The sequence below is a fragment of the Pseudopipra pipra genome, chromosome 4 (genome assembly GCF_036250125.1).
Source record: "Pseudopipra pipra isolate bDixPip1 chromosome 4, bDixPip1.hap1, whole genome shotgun sequence".
NCBI lineage: Eukaryota > Metazoa > Chordata > Aves > Passeriformes > Pipridae > Pseudopipra > Pseudopipra pipra.
This window is the reverse complement of record NC_087552.1, coordinates 38,626,250-38,643,837: the sequence shown is the minus strand read 5'-3', so window position 1 is coordinate 38,643,837 and position 17,588 is coordinate 38,626,250. Positions and strand designations below refer to the sequence as shown.

Below are 17,588 nucleotides of genomic sequence, written 5' to 3'. Positions count from 1 at the left end.
ACCACCTTCTATCCAGTATTTCTAGCCACACTCTCCTCACTTGCAGTTTGCTGAAAATGAAGCGCCCCAAATTGTAATTGTGGAACAGATTAGAAATTCAAAAGGGCTCAAAGCCAGGGAGCTGTAAAACTTAACAGTCATTTCATGAGCTTACTTATTCACACAGAAATAAACTTCAAGTCCTGGCATTTATGCTTCTTCCCCACAACTGTCATCCACATGTGGTTAATAAATTAACCACATGGACCGACCAAAGTCAATACTGCACAGATCACTGCTTCAGAAGAGTGACAATCTCTTGACACAGAAGTTGTGGTTTTGTCTGAAAAGGAAGCGTGGTGCAATGAAAAAACAGTGACAGCTTATTGTGGAACCAGGTGCACAGAGAAAGGCTTTTCCAGGTGCAAGGGTGCTGGGAGGAAGGCACAGCTTTATCACAGCAAGTTTCTAATATCAGCATTCTTGCATGGGGCTTTCAGCATCAGCGTTGCTGTGGAAAGCTTCCAGTATCATGTTCAAGCATGGAAAATTTTCAATACTGCCTTCCTTGTTGAAGGACAGGCAGATGTTAAAGAGTACAACTGTTTGGTTTCTTATGTGCCCTATGTTGTAGGACATGACATAACACTCTATGGACCTGTTTATTTGTAGAAAGGTTTTCTTTTTCAGACAAGCGAATTTAAAGAACTTATTTCTTTCTTAAATTAAATAATTTGAAAAGCAGATCTCATTTTCTCCCATAGCAGTAATTACACTTTCTCACTCTACTTACTTTTCCACAGTAATTTTCTTCATATTCTTAGAGCAGATATAAAAACAGATACAACAGAGGAAGCCTCGCTGCAATTACATCCTATAATTTCCAAACACTATTCCAAAGTAATTTTTTTCCACAAACTTTCTATACTACTGTTAAAATTAAAAGTGAAAATGTTAATAAAACTTACCTAAAGTTTTTTTTCTCCCCTTTCCCTTCAAGAACTGACAGAGAGGGGATTTGGAAGGGTAAAATGAGACAAATTATTCCCCCTTTCAACTTAAAAAAAAAATCATTTCTGGTAGCCATCCTGATAACTTTTCAGTGACAAACTCACAGGCATTATGACTTGCTGTTTTTAAAGCACTGATACTGAGAAAACTGTTTCTGAAAATTAGCAGATAATTAATTGTTCTTCCAACTGCATTGATGAAGATTCAGAAGTAAAACTGATTTTGAGTGAGTTAAAGCCACATAAATTAAAACAACTCCTTGCGAAGTGAATAGGGATTCATGGAATTCAGTACCATAGAATCGAGAACATTACTTTGCTACTGAGAAGTAGTGGGAAGTTTTACAGTAATAATGAACCAGAATTGGAACATGGAATATCCCCCATGTAAATGTTTATTTTAGAAGGTAAGGAAGGGTAAGTTTTGTTTGTATGTTAAACACTGTCAAAAGTAATAGCCACATGACTTAACTGATACAAGAATTTGGATAACTGGCTTGTGAAGGCTTTGACATCTGCAGAGGGAATACATATCTCTGTTTTGCTCTGTCAATCTACCTCCCTTCCTTTATAGGATTTGGACTAACTTTTTCCAGTTTACAGTATGACTTTTAGGGCTGCAGTTTGGGCAAGTACACAAAGCTTAAAATGAAACAGGATAAAAGAGGCATTTACTAGCGTGCTAGTGAACTGTTCTTCATGAACACATCCTCATCAGAAGGACAAAAAACCCCAAACAAACAAACAGACAAAAACCCGGCTTGAAGGACTGTACCTGATAAGCGCTTCTTATACTGAGGAAATCTGGAATGAGGGGGACTCTGGAGATTAAGACATTGACCACTCACACCTGCAACTAGTCAGTACTCTCACATAACTCAGGGACTGGAGCTGATGTTTTTTAAAGTTTGTTGGTTTGGTTCTTCCCTCCTCCCCCCAGCATTGAGCTAGGTTAACAAGATTAAAGCTCTACCGAAGGCATTGCATCTTCGGTAAACAAAGTTATAACCAGCTTTTCACCAGTGCTATAAACTACACCTGAAAAAACAAGACTCTTAAAAACTGCTTAGATTACTAAGAATATTTACCTAGACTGATGTTAACTAGAGAGTTGGATGAAACTAACTAAACAGAAGAAAAACAACATTAGCAAAACCTGTATCGTGTAGACTGGGGCAAACCGCAATAAAGTAAATGTCTGTATGGAAACTTGGGTTTTATCCCCAAGCCGAAATGGCCATATTCAGTGCTGGCGGTGCACTGGAAAGCATAGGCGTGGTTTCCATTAAAACCTCAGCTGACCGAGGTCGGATCCCAGGCTTTGCACTGCTGAGGCTTGCACTTCTTACAGGGAGCACAAGACTCGGAGAGAGCCGACACCTTCCCTTCCCAGCGGCGAGGCTTTGAGTCCGGCGTGAGTGGGGACACCCTGCCCTCACAAGCGGCCAGGAGCACTCCCAAGCCCCGCCATCCCGGGAGTGGGAGGAAAGCGTTCCCTGCGGGCAGCCAGCCCTCTCCGTGCCCAGGGACCGCTGCAAGCCTGGCCCGCACCACCAGCGCTCCTCCCGCGGGGTGACCCGCGCAGGCCGGCACCGCCCTAGCCCCTGCCCCTGCCCCGCGGCGGGGCGGGCAGACTCGGGGAGAGGGCAGCGCTCGAGAACAGCTCTCGCTCAGGCGGCGAAACACAAGTTTCAGACCCGTTTTAAAGCCGGCGGCTGCTGCCCGCCAGGTCCCCGCCCCCAGAGAGGGACGGCGGCACCCGTTCCACCCTGGGCTGCGGGAAAGCAGCGCCGAGGGCCCCTGCCCCGTACCACCCCCACAGCCACCATTCCCTACCCGCCCAGTCGCCATTCCCGCTCCCTTTGTATTTTTAAACCACGCCGCAGCCTCCCCGCTCCGCCCAATCAGAGCGGGCACAACCCCCGCCGGCCAATGGGAGGGGCCCCCGCGGTTTTTTAAACCGTCCCTGTCCCCCAATCGCCGCCCAGCGCGCCCCGTCTCGCCCCTCCCCCCCGCTCTCCTCACCTCAACCGGTTCCAACGGGTACGAGCGCCAACGACCCCCTCGCGCTCGGCCTGGCCCGAGAGCGGCTGGGCCGTGACGTCAGAGCGGCACACAGCCAATCCCGGCCGGCCCCGGCGCCGGCGGGCGGAGCCTCGGGCAGTTTGAACGGGCGCGGCAGCCAATGGGGTGCAGTGGGGGCGGGTCTTTGGCGCCGCGGGTCGGGTTGCTGTGGCGGGCAGCGCCGCGCAAAACAAGAGGCGGCAAGTGCGCGGCCGCGGCACCACTCGGCAGCAGCACCTGAGCGAGCAGAGCCCGCGCCGCCCGCCCCGCTTAGCCAGGCAAGGCCTGCGTACCCCGCCCGCGAAAAGAGAGTGTGCCGGGAGGGTGGGTGGGAGAGAGAGGGAGCAGGGCAGAGGGCGCACCAGCGGCGGTCCGGGGCGCGGAGGGAGCGCGAGTCTCCCGCGGCGGCGCGCCCGGGGTTGAGGGGAGGATTCGCGGCGGGCGGGTGGGGCAGGAAGGGCGGCGGCGACTCCGGCCCCGGCGGGGAGGGTCGGGGCACGGGCGGCGGAGCCGGGCGGGCCGGGCGCCGCAGCCGCCGCAGGGGGCGGGGAGAGGCCCCGGGGGCGGAAGGTGCCGCGGGGTGGGCGGGGGACACTGAGGGGCCGCGGCGGGGGCGGGGCCGGGCGCGCTGGGGCGGGAAGGTGCCGGCGGGAGAGAGGCGGGAACGTCCTGGGGCGCGGCCTCGCCTCACGCCGGTCCTCCGCCTTCCTTCCGCAGGGACCCGCCGCCGACCTCGCCATGGGCAAAGGCGACCCCAACAAGCCGCGGGGCAAGATGTCCTCGTACGCCTACTTCGTGCAGACCTGCCGCGAGGAGCATAAGAAGAAGCACCCGGACTCGTCCGTCAACTTCGCCGAGTTCTCGCGGAAGTGCTCGGAACGGTGGAAGGTGAGTGGGGCCAGGCCGAGCCGTGCTGAGCCCTTGCCGGGCTGGCCCCCGCCCCTGCTGCGGGCTGCTGGGAAAAGATCCCTGGTAGCAGCTGCTGCTTAGGCCTTAGTGGGTCAGCAGCCGCTTTATCTCATCCAGACTCTTCCCCTTTCCCTGCCCTGTGTCCACAGACAATGTCGAGCAAGGAAAAAGGAAAGTTTGAAGAAATGGCTAAAGGAGACAAAGCTCGTTATGACAGGGAGATGAAAAATTATGTTCCTCCCAAAGGCGAGAAGAAGGGAAAGAAAAAGGACCCCAATGCTCCTAAAAGACCGCCGTGAGTGTTTCTATGACCCCCTCCCCCAAACAAAAAAAAAGTATTAGTTCTAATAGTCTGATACATAACTTTAATCACTGTCTCTCAATGTAGATCTGCATTCTTCCTTTTCTGTTCGGAACACCGTCCAAAAATCAAAAACGATCATCCTGGCTTGTCTATTGGAGATACAGCAAAGAAATTAGGTGAAATGTGGTCTGAACAGTCAGCCAAAGATAAACAGCCATATGAACAGAAGGCTGCAAAACTAAAGGAGAAATATGAAAAGGTACATTTAAAAAAATAAAATAATGATTCAAGTTGTAGAGCTCAATGTAAATATGTGACTTATGTTTTGCACTTGAACCATATATAACTCATAATTCTACATCAACCTTTGTCAGGCTTTAGAACACATGAAGAGGTGTGGTGGGGCAGGTATCTGGAACCCTTACAGGTATCTGGAACCTGAATGTGGTTTTTGCGTGCCTAGAGATTTTACCAGTAAGATGCTTTACTACCAGAAAACAGGTCACCTGCTTGCTAACATAAAAACACAGTTGTTCTCCAGAGCACTGTGGTCACAAAATTCTTAAAACTCTCTGGATCATGTGTGCTCTTGCCAAAAGGTTTAAGCGTGAAAGTCCCAAGGTTCAGTTTCCTCCGTTTTGCAAACACTGTATTTGATCTGCATAGTACAATAGTATTAAATTACTGAAGCAGTACAAATTTGTCTTAAGAGTTATATTGCTAGCAACTTAACAGCATTTCTCTTGCAGGATATTGCAGCATATCGTGCCAAGAGCAAGAGTGATGCAGGAAAAAAGGGCCCAGGTAGGCCTGCAGGGTCTAAGAAGAAAGCAGAACCAGAAGAGGAGGAGGAGGAAGAGGAAGAAGAGGAGGAAGAGGAGGAAGAAGATGAGGATGAAGAATAAATGAATGTCCTGCTGTAAAGATTTATGCTCAAAATCCAATATTTTGCTAAGAATGTGAACTCAAGTGCAGCTCATGGTTAGCTTCAGTATAAAAATCTGTACAGAATTGTGTATAGGTAATGTGGTTCTTTGTAGGGAGACTTCGATTTATAATGTAAGTAGTAGCCAAGGGCTGCTACAGTTTGGTTTGAAAAAGTTGTTGAATGTTTCTGCTGTTTCTTCATATTTAATGGTTCTGTTGAAATTCAGTGACTGATAGTCAGGTGTTTCTTTATAGCTAAGTACAAAGGAGGTAGCTTAATAGCTGATCTTATATTTTGTAGTATTTTGTTGCATTGTATTACTTTTTTAACAGTTTTGTAATAAAATGTTGTACATGATTATTGTATTATTTATGGTGTTTTCTGAGAGGCTGGGCACTCGCAGAGTGCTGGAGTCCTGTGCAGGGAAGTGCTTTGCACTGTTCTTGGGCTATTGCTGTTACTCCAAAACTAGCAAGTCTCTTAACCTGTGGCTCCTGGAGCTTACACAGGTGTCTACACTTTTTTAACCACAATTTCCTCTCCCACATATGCTATGCTTAGTTGCAGTTGATGCTTTCCTTACACTACCATTTGCCTATACTATCTTGTGAGTGAAAAAAAATCTCTTCAAGTACTGAGGTTGCTGATAATTACTCCAGGGTTGTTTTCTTTCCCCACACTGCCGAAGCACAGGTCTTATAGTTTTGTTTTGGTGTAATAGCTGATAATGAGTGAATCTTTAGAGCTTTCTCTCCCAGAGCTCAAGGTCACTGGCCTTTTCTGTTGTCCATACCAGGACAGGAAGGTTGGCTGTGTGACAGACATGGTTAGAGGCATGTCTTCCCAGATGTTGCCTACTCCCTCCCTCTTCCCCTGGCCCTAGTATTAGCGGCTTCTCATAAAATACACAGCTTGCAGAACAGCATGAAAAATGTTGGAATGTTATCTCCACACATGCCAGTGGATTCCTGCAGAAAGGGGAGAAGGCATTTGTAAAGAACATGTGCTCCTGATATGTTCCTGTTTGTGGTGGTAACACTCTCCAGTTACACCATTTCTTGGTTTTCACTTTTACTTCACCATATTTAAAAGCCTAAATCTAATATCTAACAATATTTGCAAGAAGGGAATTGGAGATAGTACAGGTAAACTAAATAGCTAAAGTTTAATTTTTTTGAGATAAATACCAGGAAATAGTTTTTACTAGACTTTGAAAGCCCAACAGTGAAATGTGTAATATCTAAAAAATTAGGTATAAAGGGCTGTGTTCCAAGGTTTTTGTTTAAACTGTCTCTCTATTGTCCATCAACTTAGGCAATATGTTTGTGTCCCATCATGGTACATGTGTGAGATGAAATGTTTTCAGCAGTATAACTGTGGTAAATGTCACTGTAGTAGGTCAATGATAGCTTAGCACTTTCAGAAACAAGTCTTGACAGAAAATACTTTGTATATTCCTGTAAGTATGGAAATAAAGTAACTGTAAAGGCAATTCAAACATTTTTATACTGAAGTAGGTATTAATCTTTGGGACCCTTAGAAACCCAGAGTTGTTTTTTCCTCCCCACCATGCCCCTGAAATACTTAAAGTGGTATCAGAAGGATTAGCTGCTGTTTTACATATTGGACCTGCCAGAGATACTTGGCACAGGCAGGATCAACGGCTCCATTTTTTGGGCTCATATTTTGGGAAGCCGCAGGCAAAAACTGGAAGTGAGAGGCAGTGGTTCTGTGCATGGTACTTCCAGTGCTCAAGAACATTTTCTGTAGAATTTGCAGTCCTACAGCACCTGTATCCTTAAATCAAAAATTCTTCCAGCTAAAGGCAATTCCCTGTCATAGTGTAAGACCATGCTGGTCTCACTCATTGTCAGCATATCCTGTTCAGATTTCCCTGTGGAAATGTACCATCACCTCCTCTCAGTTCTCCTTCCCTGTGCAGAACAGTGATGCTTCAAGAAGTCTTTAGGTTTAAATAATCTTCTGCGGTGGAGGAGAAGGAGTGTCAGAGCAAATTGACTAATTTGATTATTGCAAATGTTTTTTACTTCTGCTCAAGCACTTTTAAATTGAAACAAAATATAGCCCTCAGGTGTCCTAGAAGCTGCATGGGTTATAGAATTTTAAATACTGTGTCAAAATAAGAGCATATCTTGAGATAATTCAGAATAAGGGAGCTCTTTGAATATTTTCCTCAGTGAGGTAAAATAGCTTTTGGATTCTATTTCATTTAATCATTAACTGGCTAATTTAGCTTCAGCACGACTTCTGCACAAATCAGTGCAGAGCTGGCTAGTGTTGCCACTCTCTTGTCCCACATTCTAACAATGCTCTATGAAACACTAGCTGTGGGTTACTTTTCTTTATGATCTCATTCACAAATATATCCTGACTGCTGGAGAGATCTTTTTTTGCAAAAAATAGGCTACTGCACTGCTCTGTAGCCTGCCCCACATCATGAGACAAGTCTCTTTGTTTACACACCATGTCAGCATGAGCTGCAGCAAGTCACGGCAAAGCTCTGCATTGGGCTGATCTATTAACTGAGAATGATGTCATGACTAAAGATAAGTAGCATTTTTAAAAAATAATATTTTGTCCCTTCTCTAAGGATGTTGAATATAAAGGCAAATGGAACAAAGCACATGAAAATTGCTATTTTCAAATTAAGCTTTAAAAAGTATGATATGTCAGGTTAGGGGGTTCAGATAATCCCCATCTGTGAGCATTCACTGGAAAGGACTAGTAAGTGATCAAAGTGTAACGGGACTGTTCAGGAAAGATAAGGCAATAGAAGAAAAGCTAAACTAGTTCTTCCCATAATTTTTTAATATGGACAAACTTGTGAAATAGCTCACTGGAGGTGAACTGGGAGGTCTGTCTAAAATCAAAACTAAAAGGGATGCCCCGAGTGGTTGGAGGCATCATGCAGAATGCTCACACTGCACTAGAGGTCCAGCATAAAGGCATCCCACATAGTAAAGCAGACCAAACGACTACCAAAGACAAGACTGAGGTTGATAAAGAGCAGGAATGAGAGAATACCAAATGTAGGAAAGCAAGTCTTTAGAAAGTTCAAATTATTTCTAAATCAATAATCCAGAAAAAAACAGCACATCAACAGGCCAGACACAGCAACATGTGGCAAGGAAGAAAAGCATCAGGGCACCTTGAGAAAACAGATGGACTAATAACAACTTTCAAATACATCTGTCATGGTTCAACCCCTTCTGGCAACCAAGCCCCATACAGCCACTTGCTCACTCCCCCACATGGTGAGACAGGGGAGAGAACTGGAAGAATAAAAGTAAGAAAACTCATGTCTTGAGATAAAAACAGTTTAATAACTGAAATAAAATAATAATAATTAATAAATTATAATGAAAATAAAAATAACAAAAAAGATAAATAAATCCCAAGACAAACAAGTGATGCAAATGAAAGATAATTTCTCACCACCGGCCAGTTCTCAAGCAGTGGCCCTAAGCCAGCTTTCATCCTGGTTATATGCTGAGCCATGCAGCATGGAATATCTGTTTGGTCAGTGGATGTCAGCTGTCCCAGCTGCATCCCCTTCCAGCTTCTCATGTACCTCCAGCCTCCTTGCTGGCAGGGCAGCATGAGAAGTTGAAAGGTCCTTGACTTGGTGTAAACACTGCTCAGCAACAACTAAACCATCAGTGTGTAATCAACATTATTCTCATTCTAAATCCAATACACAGCACTATACCAGCTACTAGGAAAAAAATTAACTCCAACTCCTCCAAAACCAGGGCATTCTCAGAACCAAGAGGGCTGCCAAACTGTCCTAGGGACAATAGATGCTCAAGATACAGTAGCATGACTAGAGAAGATTTTAGAAAAAGAAAACTTCTTTTTTAACCTTCTAGAGAAGCTTCAGGAAGTTTTCATGACACAACTTTATAATGGAAGAGGCATGGTGAAGCATCTGTCTCAAATCCAAGTGTAAAAGGTCTTGAAACAAAATGACAGGACAGATGGTATTCATCCAAGAGTTCTAAGGAAACTCAAATGCTGAAATGGCCGAACTATGAACCATACTTTATATTTTTTTTCACTGAAAACTAACTGCCTTAGTGCTAGAGGAATTAAAGGTCACAAATATGACACTAATTTTTAGAAAGCATTCTGGGGAGATACAGGGAGCTTCAGACCAATAATGCCCATATGGTAAGTTGGTAGGAGCCACAGTACAGCCGAGAGCTGCTGGACAAATGGCTAAATAGAACTTGTGATTTCACAAGAGGAAATCCTGTTCCATAGATCTGTAAATATTCTTCAAAGAAATCTGTGAACTTGAAGGTAAAGGAGATCAAGTAGTTCTGGTCTACTTGAATTTGGCCTGGTCTACTTCCTATAAAAGAAATAAGTCACCATTTAAGATCTTGCATGAATGAAAAGAGCTAACAGTGAAGAACTGTAAAGCCAGCCTGCAGCCTGAAGTGACAGCATAGTAAAACAAGCAGGTGAAATATGGTATTAATACACAGTGTATTAATTGATATGTGCTCGCCCCTCACATGTACAGGGGAAAATGCAGGCTTAATGTTCATGTCATAGGTAACGTGGGTAGACAATAAACTACATTACATTACTCTGGAGGAGATGCTGGAGCTGTAAGAGATAACTCTATGAAGATGTAACAAATGTTTGCTAGAAAAGCAAATAGCACGTTAGGCATTATTAGGTAAAAGAGTTAAGGACAAAACAAATATGTAGTATTGCCTTATCATCTTCCTAAAGGAATATAAAGTTTCCTTTTTCTTAGATCATCTCACAACAAAGCCTATTTACAAAGTCGGTTTTATTTTTCCAAAGCAAAACCTATGGTCTGGAAAATTCTAAATTTGCATGAGTGTGTGTGTGTGTGTACATGTGCATGAATGCATCTTGTTTAGAACAGCTACAGACCTGGGGACTGACTGCAGTATATACAGGCTTTAGAACTCCTACAACACAAATGAAGTTGCAAACGAGTGTGGAAAGAAAATCAGAAAAAAAATCAAATAGGAGTTTTACCTTTGATTAGCCAATGACCTATTGAACCATTTCATAGGAGTGTATCATAGCCATCTGGTATATAGTACTGGTACATAATTCAGTACATATTGCTCAGAGATGGATTATTTGCTGTGGTGGTGACTGTCACTGATCCTGCTTCACTTGCCTTACCACCCTTAGCATATATTTATTTTTCTGTTTATTTTCTCATTTTGGCTTGTATTTCTGTCCACATCTTGAAATATATGTGTTTTTCCAGCAACCTCTGCATTTCCAAAATTGCTGGATCTCTTGTATGAGCTGCATCACAACCTGTCTGCTTTTCCGTAATCCCATTTGAATCCGTATAAAGAGTCCCATAACAGAGCCCAGATGTCAAGCTCAGTGCTGCATTTTCCAATGGACACAGCCCTTCAGGGAAACATTAAGTCTCCTAACTGTGGGATATCATGAAATTCAGATCTACCTGGTCAAAAAGCTGACTGCCTACACAAATTCCTCAAGTTAGTTAATTGTCACAGGCCAGCACCAGTTAGTGAGTGAACCTGTATGTTGCTCTGATTATCCTGTCCTGTCCTATCTATCCCCCTCAGCCTCAATGTCGGAGAGGCTTGTGATGTTCCAGGACTGAATATGAAGTCAACCACCAGAAAAATCTTTATAGTCAGCAGATCCAGTGCTCCGTCTATAAATTGTATGGCTATTCTAAGTATTTCCTGGCCCAAACATCTAATGGTAAAGTTTGTACCCATAAATCAGTTTTCCAGCAGAGCTGGAGGGATGCTTGTGTGCATAAGATCACAACATTCTAAAAGGCCTTTTCAAAAATGAGCTGTTGATGATGTTATTGTCAGTGCTGCCAGTTCTAGTCAAACTAGCTCCTGGCCGGCTGAACCCTGCATGGACCCAGCACTGACCACTCATTCAGGAATTAAGACCTTTAACAAGCCTTCATAATTCGCCTATATCTCACTGATTTGTCACCGCAGAAGAGTGCACTGCAGAGCCAGAAAGCCTGTTCAGAAACCTTCAAACTCTTTGCATAAATCAGATGATGCATGACCAAAGTCTGTGTAGATTCAAGCAGCAGTTGGACACATTTTGGACTATTAAATAGAAAATACTATTTCTAGTCAGAAAGTGCTTGAGTTATATAATGCCAGAAGTAGGGACAATCTTAGACAAGTATCCTTGCTGCATCCTTTCACTCTGCCCCATGCTCTTTGACCATACTGATCCTTCTGACCACTGAGTGAGACAGGCTGCTGTGTTGCCTGGACTTTTGATCTGATCTTGCATGTGCTTTTAAGTTCAAATGTTACATTCAATTCTTATTCTAATTCAAAACATTTTTAGCTTGTCCATCAGAGACAAAGGGTCCAGACGTTGGAGAATGAACTCCATTTTCCTCATAATCATCACATGGAAGATAATGCAATACTATGGCAGGAAAAGAAAAAAAAAAAGCAGGATTGTTTCCTATTTCCAACTGGGAATGACCCAGTTCAGTATTATTGTATCCTCAATAGCTTTAATATCAGTAGTAACCAGACCCCACTCTGCTATAGGGTTACAGAATTGTTTTCCTCAGCAACACCCCACACCATCTTACCTTCATGCAGACATACAGCAGGACAGACAGCTTTCCCTTCCTTTGCCAAGTTGATTAGCTTGGTCTTTAGTGGTTCCTCGGCATCTTCAGGACAGGTAGGACTTCAGTGCATTCCTCAGTGCAATTGAAAGAGCAGCATGACTAGAAATGCTTCCAGAGCTGGGTGTGCTTTTTCTTCTGGTCAGCTTTTCCCAAATCTCTCCTCCTTATGAACTCACAAGAATCTTCCAGAAGGCTTCTACTTTCATCCAGTTCTACTTTCTTTCACAGTTTCTCCTGCCTTAGAAACAAAAATATGAAAACTGCACGAGTAGCTGCCTGTTGGGCAACTGCGATGGCCCTGAGGGCTCTGGCAAAAGGCTGTAGCCATCCCGCAGGCTCAGGCTAGCAAGGCATCCATTGCCAGGCAGGGCTTAGGATCTCCTGTGCCTACCACAGAATGACAGTGCTTCCCCAGTGCAACAAGATCTCTGGCTGTATGGAAGCAGAGCTGTATAGAAGCAAAGGGGTGTTTTCACCCAACAACCCTTAGAAGTGACAGTACCAGTCCTCATGGCTGTGGCACAGCTGTCACCCACAAGTATTAATGCTGTATCCTGTGGCAGGTCTAACTCAGAGAACATGCACTCACATACACAGAAGATCCAGAGGACTTTATACTCAAAGACCCACTGCTGTTTAATGTCAGGGTTTGTTGAAAGATACTGGCCTACATTATTTTCCTGGGGAATCCTCTCATAAATTTCAAGGAAAAAGGTTGTATTTTGATTCCTATTTCCACCCCAGTGCCTTCAAGTGATTCAGAAAACCTATTCTAAACTGTGCTTCTTCATCTGAAGACTGTGGTTTAACAGCTGTCTGGGCATGTTGCCTTACCTGACACACACTGCCACCAGCAGCTCTTTCCAGGGAAGTAAAATATCATCTCTCCATTATTTTCCCTTTCCCTCTCAGGACCCCTGGGATGCTCAGCCAAAGGGCTGCTGATGCCATCATGCACATCTCAGGCATTAGTTTGTTTTGGTTTTATTGTGAATTAGGGCTATGCTGCTTCTCCCACCTTTCTGCTCCTTTCTTGTGCAGGAGACATTAACACTTGCACAGGAAACATCATGGAGTTGTTCGAACTGTCACACCACTGTAGGCAGTTCTGCTTTCACACTGAATGATCACATTCATGAGAGCTGTGGGACCCACCCAGCCCTCAGCCCTGCTTTATCCGCCCTCCACTTCAGAGGGGACACTTCTTGACCCTAAAGCAATCGTGTTTCTTCTCTGTGAAGCATATTTGTGAGAAAAAGTAAGGATCTAACAAGCAAACATACCTTTTCATCTTGGTGTTTGCGCAGCTCTAACTCCTCCTTACACACTTTGATGCTTGTCACCTTCGTTGACCTGTTGACTGAAGAAACATGCATTTTTCATCAGTCAGTTCAGACCCATCAGACCATCAGTTATGCCACTACCTCACTGAAGATTCTCTACCCATACTGTTGTTCAGAAAAGCCACAGAGCAGTGCAATGTGGTAAAAATTCTAAGAGTTGTGCAGATAGCCTAGTTTTAGTTTTACCAGGACCTGTATTACATGGTAATGGAGAATACTTCATTTGTTTCTCCATGTAAAAAATGGACTAGATTTTTAAGATTTTAAAAAATAAAGGTTACTAACCATTGCCTGGGTCACTGAGATGTATAATCCACAAAAGCACCTCTTCCCACTTTGCTGGGATCCATACCAGTGACCACAGCTGAGGGTGCGATGAGGGAGGCAGCACGTATCAATACACACGCTTGTGGCAGCAGTGTGTGAGGTAAGATGACCAGAAGCTACCCACAGTGAAAGGAGGGCCAAAGCGGTTTCAGGCTTCAGGGATTATGCACAGCTGATGTTTTGTTTTTTTTTTTTTTAAACCCCAAGGGAGCCAAAATCACCTGCATTTTTTGATAGCCTATTACTTTTTCTACCTAGACTCATTCTATGTAGAGAATCCTCTCATACAGTGCCAGCCAAGCTACACAACTTATTATTCCAACATTACAGGAATTCAGAGGAGGCTTGCACGGTATGTAAAGTCAACAACCAGAGGACTAAATGCTGGCAACTAGTTCTGATGTTCCCAGAAAGTACATATTACCCTGGAAGATAACCACTGACACTTCTCAAGGATTATTCTCATAAAAGTAAGCCAGATAAGATTTCAGAACACAGCAAGACATAGTATTCCCATGCTTCTTATAGCGAAGAAAACAACAAACAGAAACACAAACACGGCCAATTTGTTTTTCCTTGAGTTGTTTCTTTTCACCTATTCCAATTGATGGATCCAAGCTCACCAGCAGGAAACAATAAATGCTTTTACAGAAACAAAGTTTGTGTTCAATGGTGTAGATGATTTCTTCTTCATGTTTTTAAATTCCCCTTCTTATTACTTTGCTTCCATGGATCTTGCTCAATTTGATCTTTTTTAACGTAAAAGGAAAATTGATGCACAGCAAAATCTACCAAAGCACCTTTTGTGTTTTTATAGGCAGTGGTATGTTTTGCTGTTTCTTGTGAGAAAGCTCACAGATTAGAGTTAAGCATAAAACTTTTACACCTCTGGCATGGTGTAATAGATCTCAAGCTTCTTAATCAAGTTTCAGAGCTGTAAGTTGATAATTTTTGGCTTTAAGGACTGCAATTTGGAAGCAAATGGTATGGAGGAAGCAGACAGTAGTAAAGGAGATTGATTAGCATTAGGGAAAGAGAATGCACTGATTCTACGATGCCACCAGTGGGGACAGCATCTTTGGTACTGCCCAAAGTGTGCTGTAGGTTCTCCTGGTGCTAGGATCTCTGGTAATGAAGAAAGATGTCCCCTCCTTCCTATCATTCCCTGTTTTCATACATAAAAGGGTATTGCCTACATGAATTGTCTCTTCCTATACTTCCATGATTTTGTCAAAGGAGCCTTTCGAAATCTGAATACGCAAAAGTGCACTGACAGATATGGCCGGGAAGCAAGAAACCCATCCGTAAAAAAGCCCTGTAGATTTCAGCATTTAGGTTTGCTCTTAGGCCAGAACTTGTGTCTTTCATGTCCCAATTTAATTGCATACTCTTTTGCTAAAGAAACTTCTCAGGAAAAAATAAAGTTTGATTGAAACATGTTTGCTGGCAAAAACCTCAATGAACCGAGATAAAATATAGTCAAACCTCTACAAACTAGTCCTGATGCTTGGTTCTACTTTAGAAATAATTCTCAAGTTCATTTTCTATAAGTATATTAAATCTACCTAATTAGATCAGGGCAGGTGATATGAAAATCCAAATATGTCTATGTGACAGCTCTCAGTGAGAATTTTTTATTTCACTGGAAAAATAATCTGAGTCCCCACAGATGTGACAAAAGGTACCTATATAAAAATTAAAATAAACCACTTTTAATATTTGTAAGTTTGTAATATTGAAGTTGTCTAGATTTTGAGATATGGGCTTTCTATAAAGATAATAATTCATTTTTACTTTGTAAAAGTATAGTAAACCGAAAAATTCAAATATTTTATTTACTTCACCTAAAAAACAAGCAACCCATGAGTAAGATATACATAGGTTTCCCAGATTTATCCCTAATAAATTTTTTAAGATTTATACAATTTCTACAGAAACATACAGTGTATCAAAATCTGCATAAATCAAATTTATAAAATATGTAGAAATGCATAGTGATATTATCATCAACTTACAAAGCAAGAATATGGGAATTATTTTTTTCCAAGCCAGCTATAGTAGGAAAAAGTCATTACAGCAACAGCTTCTTATGATCTCATGTTTTGTAAGGTTTCAGTCTCACATACAGATTCATATTCACATACAGCATCAGCTTTCAATGAATTGCACATAATACCCATTTAAAATGCACACCCACACAATTTATGTGCCACCATTCTTTCTTTTATGCATAGTTGTATGATTAAATTAATCTACCCAACACACAAATGGAGTCAGTTTTCATACACACAATTAACAAGTACCGGCACACAACCTTATTTTCCTTTTTTTTTTTTTTTTCCAGTTTCTCCCTCCTTTATTTTCTATTTTTTCATAGCTCTGAAAGGATAGATGAGAAGTTTAAAGAAACTAGGAAAGATCCCAGACTAATAGATCAGTGCAGACAGCCCTATAAAGATCAAACTCTGTCACCAAATATGATACATAACCCTTGTTAACATCAATGGGAGCTGCATGCAGTGCTATTCTAGACTTCAGGGAAGTATTTAGTCATACTTGATTGTGTGACATGTTATAGGGATAACTGTTATAAATTCAGTACACTGATGTCAACATTTAAGTCACAAAATCTGGACAAAGGAAGTGAGGATAAGTCATTTCTCCTCCACCTCTCTATTCATTCAGAGTAAATATTTATACTCCTAAGGGAGTTTGCATCAACTCCTTTCCAGAATATATTAAGAAACAGCTTCTTCACATTTTACTCTGTACACTATAGCACCGAACAGTTGTTTTTTGTGTTTGTAATCCCTCCGGAGAAGTTGCAAATGACAAAAATAAGAGGAAAATTAGTATGAATAAATGTGGTTTCATTTCCATTTCTTTTTTTGAATCTAAATCTGGCATCCAAACTGGTTGACAGATGTCTTTGTAATGAACTATGCGGATGTGTTAAAAGCTAGATGCTTTTTCCTAATTAAAAGTTTTAGTCCACCTCTAACTGATTTCCATTCAAAATATCAATATAAATGAAGCATTTGATTATTTCCAAGTTTTACATAATCGTGCAGATTTTTTTTTGTTTATTTTAAATATTTTTATGTAAGGCATGGTTTAAACAAGCAAGTTAGTGCTTATAAATTCTTAACTGGAATTGTGAGGGTGCTTACCTCCATTAAAATGTACCGCATTAGCACTAAACTTGACACTCTTCCTTCTACCGTACAAAGCATTCAGTCGAAGTAGAGCAGCCAAACTGGCAATAGGAATTTGTTTTTGCTAACACAGTAATTACATAGGGTGATACAGTTGGTCCCTACCCCTGGTGACAGCTCAGAAAAATCCATTGTATAATTTTCAACAAATGCTTTTCTTGTGAAAGAGAGAAAGGAAAGAGGCACTAAATATGTTGAAATTCATCTTCCAAAAAAGCAGCATGACTGTGAGAGAAGGCCACCCTGGCTAATAACCTGTGGCAGTGCTTAGTAAGATGTAAAATTAAATAAAAATATACAACAGGTTGATAATCACCAAGTTCTATGAAAATCTGGTTACTCCAACCTTTTCAAGTGTGTGTAAAAAAACTGCCTTCAGACCCCTGAGTGTAATCCCAAAGAAGACGACAACGCTTTTAACTATGTTCCTATGAAACATAGCTAACAGCACATTAATTTACCAACATCTTAAAACAAAAAGATGTAAACATCTACAGAGTTTAAGGTAAAGCAGTTTGTAAACATTAACTGCGGATGATAATGTTATTGTAATAATCACAGTTCCTCTATGTCCTTCATCCAAGCCAGGAGGCTCACAGCTGTCCAAATTAATAACTGCAGCAGTTTTCAGGCTATTTTCAGTCCTGTACAAATGAATGCGTCAGTAGGTAGGTTTTGTCTGTCTACACACTAAGAATGTTGTTCATTTCCCATTTTTGTGTTGCTTTACTGGAGTCACACTCTGAAATGAAAACTTGATGGAGGACTTCGGAGCGATCCAAGCACTTCCCTGACGGAATGTGAGTAAATCTGTGCAGATTCTGAAAAACAAA

At 42.3% G+C, this 17,588-nt stretch overlaps 2 protein-coding genes across 5 annotated transcripts in view; one reads left to right on the top strand and one right to left on the bottom strand.

Annotated features, from left to right (window-relative positions):
• The first annotated feature begins 3,186 nt into the window (after positions 1–3,186).
• On the top strand, positions 3,187–5,551 carry HMGB2 (high mobility group box 2). The gene is made up of 5 exons (XM_064652499.1): positions 3,187–3,331; positions 3,771–3,941; positions 4,112–4,257; positions 4,351–4,525; positions 5,016–5,551. The coding sequence occupies exons 2-5, from the start codon at positions 3,792–3,794 to the stop codon at positions 5,169–5,171; spliced, it is 627 nt and encodes a 208-aa protein (XP_064508569.1). The 5' UTR covers positions 3,187–3,331; positions 3,771–3,791; the 3' UTR covers positions 5,172–5,551.
• GALNT7 (polypeptide N-acetylgalactosaminyltransferase 7) overlaps positions 4,311–17,588 on the bottom strand; it is a 112,945-nt gene continuing 99,667 nt past the window's right edge. For 2 of the 4 annotated variants that reach the window (XM_064652478.1, XM_064652476.1), the window contains one exon: positions 15,345–17,576. In XM_064652478.1, the coding sequence (XP_064508548.1) occupies positions 17,439–17,576 (138 nt within the window). In that variant the 3' untranslated portion in view covers positions 15,345–17,438. Of the gene's footprint in view, positions 13,231–15,344; positions 17,577–17,588 lie in introns of those variants that run through there. The other 2 variants (XR_010430121.1, XM_064652477.1) reach the window with 2 other exon arrangements.

Coding starts and splice junctions, on each gene's coding strand:
- HMGB2 (XM_064652499.1), top strand. CDS start 3,792: ATGGGCAAAGGCGACCCCAACAAGCCGCGGGGCAAGATGTCCTCGTAC. Junction 3,942..4,111: donor AGTGCTCGGAACGGTGGAAG/GTGAGTGGGGCC, acceptor CTGTGTCCACAG/ACAATGTCGAGCAAGGAAAA. Junction 4,258..4,350: donor AATGCTCCTAAAAGACCGCC/GTGAGTGTTTCT, acceptor CTCTCAATGTAG/ATCTGCATTCTTCCTTTTCT.